At 46.7% G+C, this 14,958-nt stretch overlaps 1 protein-coding gene across 3 annotated transcripts in view; it reads left to right on the top strand.

Annotated features, from left to right (window-relative positions):
* FHL2 (four and a half LIM domains 2) overlaps positions 1–14,958 on the top strand; it is a 38,378-nt gene that overhangs the window by 22,022 nt on the left and 1,398 nt on the right. For all 3 annotated transcript variants that reach the window (XM_002811729.5, XM_009236811.4, XM_063713536.1), the window contains 3 exons: positions 3,421–3,595; positions 9,444–9,613; positions 13,718–13,904. In XM_002811729.5, the coding sequence (XP_002811775.4) occupies positions 3,421–3,595; positions 9,444–9,613; positions 13,718–13,904 (532 nt within the window). The remainder of the gene's footprint in view (positions 1–3,420; positions 3,596–9,443; positions 9,614–13,717; positions 13,905–14,958) is intronic.

The raw sequence follows: 14,958 nt of genomic DNA, 5'->3' as shown, positions 1-14,958 counted from the left end.
CAGAAATTCAAAAAATTGCAACCTCAGGCATGAATGGGTTACAGAACGCATTGGGTTACAAAACACATTCTCACTCCCATTCCCCTCTCATCCCAGCCCCTGGCAACCACTCTTCTACTTTCTGTCTCCATGAACGTGACTTCCCTAAGTATCTCACATGTGTGAGATCATGCAGTATTTGTCCTTTTGTGACCGATTTGTCATTTCACTTAGCATCATGTCCTCAAGATTCATCCATGCTGTAGCATGAGTCAGAATTCCTTTCCTTTCTAAGGCTGAATAAAATTCCATTGTATGTACAGACCACATTTTGTTTACCCCTTCACCTATTGATAGACATCTGGCTTGCTCCCACCTTTTGGCTATGGTAAATAATTCTTCAATTAACGTGGATGTACAAATATGTCTTTGAGACCTTACTTTTAATTCTTTCGGGTATATATCCAAAAGTACAATTGCTGAATCATATGGTAATTCTACTTTTAATATCTGCCATGGTGTTTTCCATACAAAATTTATTCTTAATGCATTTCTTCCACAATCAGCATTCTAACAGTGATAACATGAATAAAATCTCCATCTCTTCTTAAATTAGGCTGATTACTGTTTTGGGTGGATAGGGCTTCTAATGATTTGTTCAATTTTATTCAAAGTCTAAACAAAGGCAATACTGAGCCACATTCATTTAGGTACAAAATACATTCTAGAAAGTTGCCAGAGTTTGGTTGTTTCTGGATTTTTTTTTAATGGACACACACACACATCTCCTCAAGGCTATCTGTTTTGAAAGCAAAGAGTAACACAGACCCGACCAGGATTTTGCCTGGGCTGGTTCAATGGAAATAACTTTTGCATCAGGAGGACTTGAGCTCGAAGCTTGGCTTAGCTCTGTGCCAAGTATGTGACTGGGCAAGTTACAGAACTTCTCTGACCTTCAGTAATAACATTTACCTTGCAAGGCTGTGCCATGCCTGGAGCTCACAGATGGGGTAATGACGGTCATCACTAGTGTTTCAGATGTCTTTTTGAAGCCGGGGCGTGTGCATGGAAAGAATGGAGACCATGCCTGTTCCTGAACGATGATGATGTCCATGTGGATTGTGGGCTTTGCTGTTTCTCATGAGTTCGCATGTGTAGACAGCAACTCAAATCAAAGCAGTTTGTCCTCTATTTCACTTGTCAAAAAATAACCAATAAAGCACAGGTGATTTTCCCCTCAGATTTCTGAAAATACTTTAAGCTAAAAATACAAAAGATAGGTTAGCCCTCTGCCCCCAACTCCCAGTGCATACCCAGTTTGGGTTCTCAAGGATGGAGAGGGCTTGGGCATTTCAGCAACCTGCCCCCGAGTCCCCCTGAGAGGCAGTGCCTATCCCAGGGGACCCACGATACCCAGAGGTGCTGGGCTCAGGTGAGAACTAATTTCACAGAAGCAAGGGCGTTTAGTCCGGCTTTGAGAGCACTCTATGCTCCTCTCACCTTCATTCCTTTTGTTTTGAGACAGAGTCTCCTTCTGTCACCCAGGCTGTGCAACCTCCACCTCCCAGGTTCAAGCGATTCTCCCGCCTCAGCTTCCCAAGTAGCTAGGACTAAAGGCATGCACCACCACACCCGGCTAATTTTTGTATTTTCAGTGGAGATAGGGTTTCGCCATGTTGGCCAGGCTGGTCTTGAACTCCTGACCTCAGGCGATCCTCCCGCCTCTGCCTCTCAAAGAGCTGGGACTATAGGCATGAGCCACTGTGCCCGACCTCTCCTTCATTCTTTATCATCTTGCGTCAGCAATAATCCTATTCCCAGATGTTCTAGGAAGCAAACTTCCAACAGGGATAGCACAAGAGGTCACCTCTCACAAAGGCCATAGTCATGACTGTCTTCAAAGTGCCTCAGCGTTCACATTTTTAAAATTCCTTGAACTAAAACAAAATGCGCAAAGAGATCACCAAATCAAATAACTTTAGTTTGGTTCCAGGTTCCGGGAAAACACACATACCCGCACACACGCGCGCGCGCACACACAGATACCTCAGCAAAAGAGAACTGTTTGTTCTAGTTTTGGTTCCGAGTTAGTTGGTGTTTTAGGACTTTCTAATCAAGGCCAAGATCCATGTCTTCACATCCTACATTCAGCATAACTCCAGCTTCGACTTCGGTTTCAGTAACAGAGACATCGTGGGCAGGCTCTTCTTCAGGGCCATCGTGTGAACAGCCCTCCTGCGCCCTGTTCAGGATACCTACCAACTGGAAGCCTGCCCAGGAAACCGTGCAGAGCCTAATATTCTGTTTCTGCCTCATGAATAAATGGATGATGATTTGGGGTCAGAGCTGGGAACACAAAAGACAGCAATAGAAACATATCCTTCCTAAGATAAAGCTGGGCATAAAGAGATTGTTATTTTAATTTTGTATTGGCACTTTAAAAATGCTGTATGTCATTTTTAAAAGGCAAATATGGAAGGTTCTCTTATTCCTCAGGCAAGATGAAGCCAAGTGTGGAGTCGAGTTTTCTGCAGGGCTCCTTTCTCTCTCATCTTTTACTCAAAACCACGCGTCTGTCTTCTCAGGGCCTCTCCCACGTGTGCTCAGTTTTTGTCTCACTTCTCCCACCCTCACCCTGCTCCACTCCCACATCCTTACCCATCCCCCAGTCTGAGCACTTCACCCTCCTGTTGAAAAGCAGCTGTCCACTGCCTTCAGGATCAGCGGAATCTCTACACAGACATAAAAGGCAAAAAGGCAGCCATATGTTCCGGTCCAGCCAGGCCGGGGGGCCCTCCCACCTCACCCCTGGCCTGTGGTCCCTCCAGTCTGACATGCCCCCCATCCCCAGATCTTCTGTGTCTGTGCTCTTTCTCTGCCTGAAATTCCCCTCCTCCCCCAGCTCACTGCCACCCACAAAGGTAGCACCCACACACGCAGTCTCTCCTGACCGTCTCCCACCAGTCTTTGGGCCTCCTTCTGTGAACATCCCGACACCCAGAGCCTCTCTGCCATGCCGGTGACCACATTGATCTGAGTTGGGCAGGGCTCCCTCAGCCAAGGACGTACTGCAGTATGTTTCTCTGTTGCCGGATGTGGTGTGAGATGGATTGATAGGTGTTCATGTTTTCTGTTTCTCTTTCTTGCAGGCAATACATAAGGGAAATCCCTTTGTTTTTTAGAAGCATCTCTCACACACAGACATGTACATACATGCACATCTGTCTAACCTGTTGCTCTAAAATGCAGCAAGAGAAAAGCAGCCTAGTCTTAATTGATTTCAGCAGTTAGGTGGTCCTGGGGCATGAATGTGGGTGCGCCAGCGTGCCTCGGCCCAACTTCTTTCCTTGTTTGCCCTGCAGATTCGCAAGGGGCCCCTATGCTGTGGGTCCAAGCCATCCTGTCCCGCCTCTGACTGTCTTGTGTGGTCTGGCCCCACAGGACTTGTCTTACAAGGACCGGCACTGGCATGAAGCCTGTTTCCACTGCTCGCAGTGCACAAACTCACTGGTGGACAAGCCCTTTGCTGCCAAGGAGGACCAGCTGCTCTGTACAGACTGCTATTCCAACGAGTACTCATCCAAGTGCCAGGAATGCAAGAAGACCATCATGCCAGGTCAGGAGACACTCCTTTCTCATGCGTGAGCCAGTCTAGCTTCAGGCCTTGTGCACGTTCCTCTGACCCCCCTGTTCACATTGACTTGGTTCCAGACACTCATGTTGACTTTCCAGTTTGACCTTGAACTACAGAGGAGTATTTAGAGTACTTACGAAGCAGGGACATACGGGTTCTATCATGGGCAGTAACGGGATCTTTTTGCTGTGCACATGGGGCAGTGTTATGCAGTCAAATTGTTAGAGTAAGTGAATGGTGGGCATCCCCCTTAAAAATACATCTCCTGCATCTGCCCCCACTTTACCACCACCAGAGATGGTTTCTCTTTTCTTCCCTTCTACCTGCTGAATTTGTACTCACTCAGTTATTTCACCAAGTGTGCATGGCGCCCGCGCCCTTGCATGCCAGGCACTGGGTTCGAGCTGAGCATTCGTAGGGTGTGAGCCGAGGTGCACCTGGTCCTCTGCCCTTGTAGAGTTGGTGTTCTAGACGGACAGTCAAAAAGGGCACAGCCACAACTGGGCCAGGTGCCAAGGATGGCAATAAAAGTACCTTGTGTGTTGATGGGACTGTGTCCCTCATGGTTTTTTTGTGTGTGTATGTTGGGGGGAGTTATTTGCTTGTTTTTTTTTTTTTATGTAGGAGAGCAGAATCTTTTATTTTAAAAAGCAAAGTGGACAAAAATATGTGGAATTTCAAAATACAGAAAGAAGCTGGGTGCGGTGGCTCACGCCTGTAATCCCAGTACTTTGGGAGGCTGAGGTGGGTGGATCACTTGAGGTCAGGAGTTTAAAATCAGCCTGGCCAACATGGTTCAGTGGTGCAATCTTGACTCACTGCAACCTCTGCCTCCCAGGTTCAAGAGATTCTTCTGCCTTAGCCTCCTAAGTAGCTGAGACTACAGGCGTGCACCACCACACCTGGCTAATTTTTGTATTTTTAGTAGAGACGGGGTTTCATCATGTTGGTTTGCTTTGTTTTTGATGATAAAGAAATACTGAAGAGACTGACATATAGGAAATAGTTTAGAAAGATGTAGGATGCCAGGTGTGGTGGCTCACCCCTGTAATCCCAGCACTTTGCAAGGCTGAGGAGGGCTGATCACGAGGTCAGGAGATCGAGACCATCCTGGCTAATACGGTGAAATCCCGTCTCTACTAAAAATACAAAAAATTAGCCGGGTGCGGTGGCGGGCGCCTGTAGTCCCAGCTACTCGGGAGGGTAAGGCAGGAGAATGGCCTGAACCCGGGAGGCGGAGCTTGCAGTGAGCCAAGATCGCGCCACTGCACTCTAGCCTGAGCGACAGAGCGAGACTCCATCTCAAAAAAAAAAAAAAAAAAAAAAAAAAAAGTTATGTAGGATAAGGAATAATCATTTTTTAAAAAGGCAAGGAGGTAATTTGACCTTTGGTAAGATGATTTCTTACTGCTACTACATTTCTCTGGTTAATATAACTTTAAAACAACTGTGACACACTATGACAGGGAAGAAAAATGCCCAGGCTGACACAGCCCCAGCCCTGTTGGCAGCTGTAAGGGAAGACAGCTGGAAGGGCTGCATGGTGACTTTAGATGGGGCAGCTCCAGGCAGGAAGGCCTCTTCTAAGGTCATGTGGATCCTGCAGAGACTGGAAACTCTGGCAGCAGTGCTGTGCGACAGTGCAAATGAGAACTGAAGCCCGTAGAAAGCCAGGCTGACCTGTGTCCTGCCCCACAGGGAGTCACTGCAGAGACACAACACTCTCAGTAACAATAAGAACCACAACATTAATTGAAAAACAAATTAAACCCTTACTAGTTTCCTGAACAAGGGCCCAAGGAAGCTTCCACTGGGGACTCTAGGGGCTGTTTAAAGACTTTTAACTGTTAGCACCAACCATGACATAAAAACTATGCATATTTCCCGGATTTTGAATTTTTCACCTGTCTTGACTTTCTGTGTTAGTCAGGTTCTCCAGAGAAACAGAATCAATCAAAGAAATGTATACACACAGATACATACATATGGAGAGAGAGAGAGAGAGAGAAAGATATATTTCAAGGGATTGGCTCATGAGATTGTGGAGGCGGTAAGTCTGGAATCTATAGAACAGGGCAGCAGGCTGGAGGCTCAGGGAAGAGATGATACTGCGGTTCCAAATGGGAGCATTTGAATTCCGTAGGGCAGTAGGCTGGAAACTCAGGCAGGGTGTGTCTATTGCAGTCTTGAGAAGAATTAGTTGCCCTTAGGGAAACCTTAGTCTTTGCTCCTAAGGCCTACTACCGATTAGATGAAGCCCAGCCCTGATACGTGGGTAATGTGCTGCACTCGAAGCTTACTGACTTAGATGTTAATCACATCTAAAAAACGCCTTCACGGCAACAAGTAAACCTGTTTTTTGACCAAACAACTGGGTACCAGAGCCCAGCCACGCTGACACATAAAATTAACCATCACACCTTCTCTTTCTCATGGTGTTTACTGGGGCGGGGGGAAAGAAAAGAAAAACATGATTAGATAAGAAGTAAAAACCTAATTTTCAGTGAGAGGTAACCCATACTGAATATTTGAGAATTAACTGGCCGGCAGCCTCTTCTACTAAGGAATGAGGGAAGTTGGAATTCAGGCTCTGTGGTAAGAAATGCTGTGTAGTAATAATAACAACACAGCTACAGCTTCCAGCCCCTGAGCACACACACAGGGGTCAGACACTCTGTTGCTTTACAGAATCCCATTGAATCTTCAGTGTTCCCTGGGTTGGATGGCTTCATCCCCATTTTACAGGTGCCTCTGCCAGAAGAAACCGACTGGGCACCAAAGGCAGGGCATCTAGAAGAATCCTGGTGTATGCAAAACAAACCAGCACCAACAAGACACTGAATCAAAGCACTTGCTTGCCTGGGTTTGATTTTTAAAAGTGTTAGAACCCATTCAAGATGAATATGGGTTACAGCGTCAGTGCACAGCTTTTGCGGTGAATTTACATTTAGAGGACAAGTGAAAAACTCACCCACCAGCTCCACACCCCCACACAAGTCAGTTTCCTGATGACTAATCAGGAAACTGGAATACCATCAGTAACCCCAGTGCTGGGGTTTACCAGCTCTCGCGCCCGTATTAGCAGACGTTGCTTACAGATGCACCACAGCCTCTGAGCAGACTCAAGTAGCGAAATTCTGTCTCCAACCCAGCAACCAAATTTCTGGCTCCTCATTTGACTCTTTTTTTGAGCCAGGATCTCGCTCTTTCGCTCAGGTGGGAGAGTAGTGGTACGATCACTGCTAACTGCAGCCTTGACCTCTCGGGCTCAAATGATCCTCCCACCTCAGCCTCCTACGTATCTAGGACCTCAGGCACACACCACCACACCTGGCTAATTTTTTTTTGGGGGGGGTAGAGACAGGGACTCCCCATGTTGCCCGGGCTGGTCGCCAACTCCTGGGCTCAAGAGATCTCCCACCTTAGCCTCCCAAAGTGCTGGGATTACAAGGCTGAGACACCACAGCCAGCCTCATTTGACTATTTGAATCAGATTAAGACATCCCTTCTTCAAGTCTGCGCTTCCGTCTGCGGGAGACTCGGTTCAGAGTGTGCGATTCAGTTAGGAGAAGGAACGCTCCTGCCACCTGCCGGTATTGCTGCATATGACCACGCAGGCTTACGGCCACTGCTGTCGCCATGCCTCAGAGGTGCACGTGCCATGTCCCTGAGGCTCCAGGTGCTCTGTGCATTCCCTGCACGTAGAGTTGCCCTCGAACTGGTGTTGATCTGATAATACTTATTTCAGAACTCGACAAGAATGCCATGAGAGTCATAATTGCCCCATATTCATTGGCAGAATCCTTTGGCTTCTGGGCTGCTTGATCAGAATGAAGGTCAGAGATCCAAAGAGCAAGTGACAAAAGTATGCATGGAGGTTGAAGAAAATCTTTGTGAAGTCAAAGTCCTTCCACTATTTTTACTTGAATTTCAATTGCTTCATGTAATGTTTGTTTTAGGATTCATCACCCCACAATTGAATTCCATAGATTGTACAGCTTAGTTTTCAATTATAAGATTGCCGTGTGTCACCATCCCAAATTCCCTCTCACACATTGCCCCCCAACACACACCCTGCTTATTTTATATAATCTCAAATGTCTGGTCTTGGAAGTACAGGAAGCTGAGAAAATGATCCTAAATAACAATCACGTGATAATTCCCAGCACATTCCTAATTACTGGAGGACAGACATTTCATGACCAACTTTCTAGCCACCTAAAATACAACCCCTAGCTTTGTCCTTGGGACCATAAGATTTTGGGGCTGAGAGCTACGGACTAGTCTATAGACTCCTGTAAGCCACCTGTGTTACTGCAGCTGCTTCCACCTGGTCTGAAGCGGGGCAGTCCCCCTGTCGGCTTGATTCCCCATCACTCCCTGACCCCCAGTTGAAGTCACACGTATGTGACCCTCATGCCACAGTCCCCAGGGATTGGCAACATTTTTCCTTCAAAAACCAGATAAATATTTGGGGTTTTGTGGACCATACAGTCTCTGTCACAACTACTCAACTACTACAACTACACAACAACTGCACAACTGCACACAGCTGCACACTACTAGGCCGTCTAGCGTGAAAGCGGATATAAACAATGGAAGTAAATTAATGGGTGTGGCTGTGTTCCAATAAAACTTTATTTGAAAAGCAGGCAGCAGTCTGGATTTGGTCTTACACAGTGGCCAGGCCCCTCAGCTAGTCCGGGCACTTACAACACTTTCCTGTTTCTTTGTCCCTGATACTCACTTCCCCAGATTATTCTTTACATTTGCTTTATGGGAAGGGTACTTGTTTACACGCCTATCTGGAATCATCTCTTGCTATAAATAGATACACTTCTTTCTGGCAAACAAAAATGAAAAAAATGTCAGTCAACAAACACCGAGCATTTGCAGTGAGTCCAGCTTGGTGGTGGCAGGGGTGACCCATAAGTGTTTCAGTTCTCTAGAGCTCCTCAGTTCACTTGGAGAAATGGTAGAAACATATCAAATGCTAATAGTTATTCAAAAGACAATGGATGGCTCAGGTTTAGGCAATTACTAAATGGGATGTACAAGTAACAAATGAAGATTTCAGCCAGGCATGGTGGTGCGCACCTGTAGTTCCAGCTACTCAAGTTGAGGCAGGAGTTTCCCTGGAGCCCAGATGTTCAAGGCTGCAGTGAGCCAGGATCACACCACTGCACTCCAGCCTGGGTGACAGCACGAGACCCTGTCTCGAGAACAAAAAAAAAACTACATGCAGGTTTTAATTATAGCACTTAGTACAGTGCGTAAAACTACCAAGATACATCACAACTTGGTTCAACAGGCAGTATGTAAAGTGAGTGTTGTAGAGGCTGCTCACTGAATCAGGTTTGAGGTTCCAGGTTCATTCACACTCCAGCCATTTCCATCCTGCTGCGAACCAGACAGGGTGTTCATTATCAGGTGTGCAGTAGGTGAATACAGTCCCCAGACTCCAAAAGTCATGCTCCATGGGAATTCATCAGAGCTATGCCACACTTCTCTTTATACTTTGCATTGCTGAGAGAGACTTAACTTTTTTTAGATTTAACATTCCTAACCAAGATATTCAATAAATAAATGTTAAGTACCTAAAATGTACACATGTTGTTCTAGGAGCTGGGTGTACAGTAGTGAACCAAAAGACAAAGTCCATGCCCTGCACAAAATAGGAATTACCTCCATTTAGAGGTGAGCCTTCAAGAGCTGAAGTGACTTGCCCTGGTCATAAAACTAGAGGGCAGCAAGCTCTGAAGGCAGATTGCTGGGACTCCACACCCCTCTAACCATAACTCTGCTGTGTTCCTCTTGACCCTGATGACAGGTACCCGCAAGATGGAGTACAAGGGCAGCAGCTGGCATGAGACCTGCTTCATCTGCCACCGCTGCCAGCAGCCAATTGGAACCAAGAGTTTCATCCCCAAAGACAATCAGAATTTCTGTGTGCCCTGCTATGAGAAACAACATGCCATGCAGTGCGTTCAGTGCAAAAAGGTATCTCAGATTCCCCCTTGGCCCTTGCACGTTCTGGCCGGTTTGCCTCCATGGTCCATGTCTGTCAGTTCTCTTTCCAAAACCAAGGATACCTGTGATACTTAAGTGGTGTGGGAGCTGTGCCTATCCTGCCTTAGATTCTGAGCATTCATCCGTTGGGTCTGGGTGTCCATCCTTCTTTCAAAGACATCAACTCTGTTGAGCGATGTGATCAAATCGTTTAACCCTGCCTTCTTCTAGACCATTTCTAAATATGTTCTCATGTCGATGACCTAAGGTTAGAGGGAAGGGGAGCCACTATCCCAAAGCTGTCTTGTTCAGCTTCTCTCCATGAATAAAACAAGAAAACAACAGCAAACTTGAGAGGGAGAGAAAGATGGAAGGAAGAGGGGGGAGAGGAAGGGAGGGAGCAGGGAGGAGAGAGAGACGGATGTGAGAAGAAAAGTAAAGGAGAAAAGTCTGCCCCCGTGGATATGGGACAGATCATTTATTAAATGTATCTACTCTGGCCGGGCATGGAGGCTTATGCCTGTAATCCCAGAACTGTGGGAGGCCAAGTCTGGTGGATTACCTTAGGTCAGGAGTTCAAGACCAGCCTGGGCAAAATGATGAAACTCCATCTCTACTAAAAATACACAACTTAGCTGGGCATGGTGGCACATGCCTGTAGTCCCAGCTACTCGGGAGACTGAGGCAGGAGAATCACTTGAACCCGGGAGGTGGAGGTTGCAGTGAGCCAAGTTCGCACCACTACACTCCAGCCTGGGCGACAGAGTGAGACTCCATCTCAAAAAATTAAAAAAATAAAAATAAACTTATCTACTCGATAATGTGCTATTCCAGTCATGGCTCTGTTAGGGTTAAAGAAAGAAAGGGAACTGCATATCCGTAGGAAGCCATCTGTCTGCCCAGTTGCCCCCGAACTGCGCCCTTCAGGGTGTAGCTTAGTTTTCTGCTGTGCCCTCTGACTCTTACACACACACAACTCTTATTATGCTGTAGCTTCCAGCGTCTCTGTGCTGTTAGGATTTGCGTCAGCCTGTTGAGTGGCACCCTCCCACTGCTCACTCACCCTGGGCAGTGCCAGCTGTGAAACTTATCACAGGTTCTGTTTGCTCTCATCCTCTTACTGACTTTGCTCACCCAGCTTCTGCTGTTTTGCCCTTGGGGCCTCTACCCTTGCGTCTGGGCCATGGAGAAACATCCCCGATGCTGTTACCTGTACCTGGCTGGCCTGGGCAAGAATGTCCCCACCTTGTCCGCACCTTTTCTAAGTGCTGAGTATTCTTGCCAATTTCCATTCAGCCTTTCTCTCTTGTTTTCCATTTTTTGTTGTTGTTTTTTTTTTTTTTTTTTTTTTGAGACAGAATCTCACACTGTCGCCTGGGCTGGAGTGCAGTGGCTCGATCTTGGCTCACTGCAACCTCCGCCTCTTGGGTTCGAGCAATTTCTCCTGCCTCAGCCTCCCAAGTAGGTGAGATTACAGGCGTGCATCACCGTGCCTGGCTGGTTTTTTTGTATTTTTAGTACAGACGGGGTTTCAACATGTTGGCCAGGCTGATCTTGGAACTCCTGACCTCAGGTGATCGACTTGCCTCCACCTCCCAAAGTGCTGGGATTACAGGTGTGAGCCACCACGCCTGGCCCCATTTGTTCTTTACTGTTATTTTAAATTTTATTTCTCTTTATTTCCTCTCCTTTTATGCTTCTGTTTTTTCTTTTTTTTGAGACAGTTTCACTCTGCCACCTGGGCTGTAGTACAGTGGCATGATCTCAACTCACTGCAACCTCTGCTTTCTTGGTTCAAGCGATTCTCCTGCCTCAGCCTCCTGAGCAGCTGGGATTACAGGCAGCTGCCACCACCAAACCCACTTAATTTTTGTATTTTTTTTTTTCTTTTTTTAGTAGAGACGGTGTCTCACTTTGTTGGCCAGACTGGTCACGAACTCCTGTTTTTTTCTTTATTCTTAGATTGAGCTCTCATTCCTGCTTTTATTTTAGGAACCCTCTTCCCTGTTCTCTCCCCTTTTTATTTTTATTTTGGTTTGTTTTTCTCATCAAGACCTAACGGAAGTTCATCCGAATTGCTCTTCCTCTGTCATCTTTCCAACGTGTGCTTTATTCATTTGCAGAAATGAAAGCAACACATCCTTCTGGGATGCATGCTTTTTATGTGCATGTTCATTAAATACACACAAAAACATTCATGCCAGAAGCATCCATTCCTCGACATGAACTTGGCCCTCTCAGGCACTGGGGATGTGATGCTGGACAAGATGCAGACACTTAACTGTAGTCTAGGTGGAAGTAAACTCCAGGGTCAAACCCATCAGTAGTTACTGAGCAGTGTGCTATGGAGGAGCAGAGTGTGGAATGGAGGGACCTCAACTAATCTGAGGAGTTGGGGGCCAGGGTGGTGTTTAGGGAAGGAGTCGCTGAGAAAGTCATGCTATGCTCAGAGGCATCGAGTTAGCTGATATGGATGGGAAGCATGGAATCCGGAGAAAGGGAGGACTGAGGATGTATGTTGCAGGCAGAGGAGACATCTGACACACACAGGCTACTGCATTCACATGGATACGTTGCAGCCAGGTGTGTTTTGTGTTCATTCTCTTGTGAAGTGGGGTGGGTTATAGGAAGATGCTTCATGATTTATGGTTTAATGAAAAGAATACAAGATAGAAGGGAGTCCGGAATTCTAGTTTCTGCTTTGTCATTAACCAGCTATGAATTCTTCGGCAAGTCACTTTTTAATTTCTCTGAGTCTCAGTTTACTCATCCATAAAATTAAGATAATATCTTTCTTACTTCACAAGCTTTATTTAAAAACCAAAGGAGTTACTGGATGATACCGAAATGTGCAAAAAATAAAATGCAAAAAAGTGTGATTGTGAGGTGCTTGCACTCCATCTTCCATGGCCTTCGTTTGCCAAGCTGAGGCCACCTACACTCCTCTGATCGCTTACTCAGCTCCACCAAGCACTCATTTTAAATAGAATGTGAGATGCAACATTTGGAGAAAAATACCAGGTAAAATTGAGGTACTGATGGCCAGTTCCACCTCGTGTGGCTTTGCAGCTTCACCTCACAGATGTTCTAAGACCACAATACAGGTGAGAATGAAGGCATCTGGCTTATTTTTCCCAAAACTTCCAAGATGCCCATCTCTTCTTGTGGCATCAGCAGATGCCAGTCCCAGCTGTCCTTTAAGTCTCTTCCTTCTTTCACCATAAGTGGCTGGAGAGACAGGCTTGTGAGTGGCATTGGAGAAGTTACCACTTGCCAGGATTTTTGTTTTGTTTTGTTTTGTTTTGTTTTTGAGACAGAGTCTCACTCTGTTGCCCAGGCTGGAGTGCAGTGGCATGATCTTGGCTTACTGCAACCTCCGTCTCCAGGGTTCAAGCGATTCTCCTGCCTTAGCCTCCTGAGTAGCTGGGAATACAGGCGTACCATCACACTCAGCTAATTTTTTGTATTTTTAGTAGAGATGGGGTTTCGCCATGTTGGCCAGACTGGTCTCGAACTCCTGACCTCCAGTGATCCACCTGCCTCAGCCTCCCAAAGTCCTGAGATTACAGGTGTGAGCCACCGGCCCTGCCAGGCTTCTAAGTAAGGACTCCTCATCACCTTGCCCATTTAACCTCATCACTCTCACTTCCTGGATGAGAAAACTGAAGTGCAGAGATCTTTATTATAACCTGCTCCCAGCCACAGGGCTGGTAAGGAGTAGGGTAATGATTCAAACCCAGGTCTCCTTGATGCTGTATTGAATCCCGACCCCTCCACTGTGCTGCTTCCCTGCTCAGGAAGGTGGCAACACTACTGAGGCATCCTATGCCTTAGATCCCCAGCATCCCTGGGAAGGGTTGAGGGCAACCCCCAAGCTCCAGTTTCACTAACGGGAAAGCCAGGGCCTATCACACTGGAATGAAAGCGTGTGGCGAGGGTAACGAGTGACTGTGAAGTTTGTAAAGCAGCTTCTTGGTGACTTAACAAACTGGACGTTTCTGGATGAGGATCTTGCATCGTCCAGTGGCAGTAGCTGAGACTGAAGATGTCTGCCAAGCACAGAGGCCACACTAACTCTCCCCCTCGTCCCTGCAGCCCATCACCACGGGAGGGGTCACTTACCGGGAGCAGCCCTGGCACAAGGAGTGCTTCGTGTGCACTGCCTGCAGGAAGCAGCTGTCTGGGCAGCGCTTCACGGCTCGCGATGACTTTGCCTACTGCCTGAACTGCTTCTGTGACTTGTATGCCAAGAAGTGTGCTGGGTGCACCAACCCCATCAGCGGTGAGTGTCCTGGGGTCCCCACTTCGAAGAACGACTGGAAACTTGAACAAGGCCTAGCATTTTAGCATGTGACCCTGTCTACATCCCTAAACTCCCCAGACCTCCCTAAGGCTCTGAACACAGCAGACTTTTCTGCCTATCTGCTTTCCTCTCCTTGGTGCACTGGCTATGCTTCAGCAAGTAATGATTACTTCCTCTGCAGCCCACCCAATCACAACCATATGGCCTGTGCTACGGTTTAGTTTCTGCTTTGGGTTGGATTATCTCTAAAACTGCAGTCTGTGAGCCTGTGACACCACAAAAGCACAATAAAAACTGGCCTTTTCAGGCTTAGCAGCCATGCTGTGTTCTTAGAAGTGTCCCCTACCATCTTACTGGGACGGTTGTACTCCAGAGCATCTGAGTGGGAAATTTCTACCACAAGGCCATAGCTATATGAGGGCAGAGGGTACATTCTAAGGAGTTTTTCATATTGTATTCCCCCAAAGAATCTGCCTGAGAGCCCAAAATCTGGCTGGCTGGCAGACCAGGCTTCTGGACTAGACTATTAAGCAGGCTGGAGAAATTCAGTGTGGAGAACAGATGACTTCACACTAAAGTCCTTTAAATGGTCACCACATATCACTACACAAATGAGTGACTGGGTGGGGAGAGAAAAGTGTGTATTCTATAATAACAAAGGAGAAGTTTTATGATGTGCGATTTGCAATCCCGTTGCATTCAGTTGACTGGTTCGTTCCTATCAGAGGAAGGTGGCAGACACTTGGAGTACCCTGTGGCCTGGCTTTCCTATGTGGCTTTTCAGTGTAACTACAGAAACACATCTATACACCCCGTGTGCTTGTCCTTGACTTTCTTTTCCCTTAGGCCTAGAACCAAGTTCACCTAACTCAGCTAACTCACCTTCCCAGGTCACTATAACAGTTCTCTCATGTGTAATGCAGAGCTCATTACATTTCCATGTGAAATTAAAATATGAAGAAAAGCATAGTATTTACACTTTACCTATGTTAAAATATCTGTTTCTGGTCATTTATATACCAGATTTCCCTTG

This window comes from Pongo abelii, chromosome 12 (assembly GCF_028885655.2).
Source record: "Pongo abelii isolate AG06213 chromosome 12, NHGRI_mPonAbe1-v2.0_pri, whole genome shotgun sequence".
NCBI classification, from domain to species: Eukaryota; Metazoa; Chordata; class Mammalia; order Primates; family Hominidae; genus Pongo; species Pongo abelii.
The sequence above is the reverse complement of the archived record's forward strand: the minus strand, read 5'-3'. Positions and strand labels throughout refer to the sequence as shown.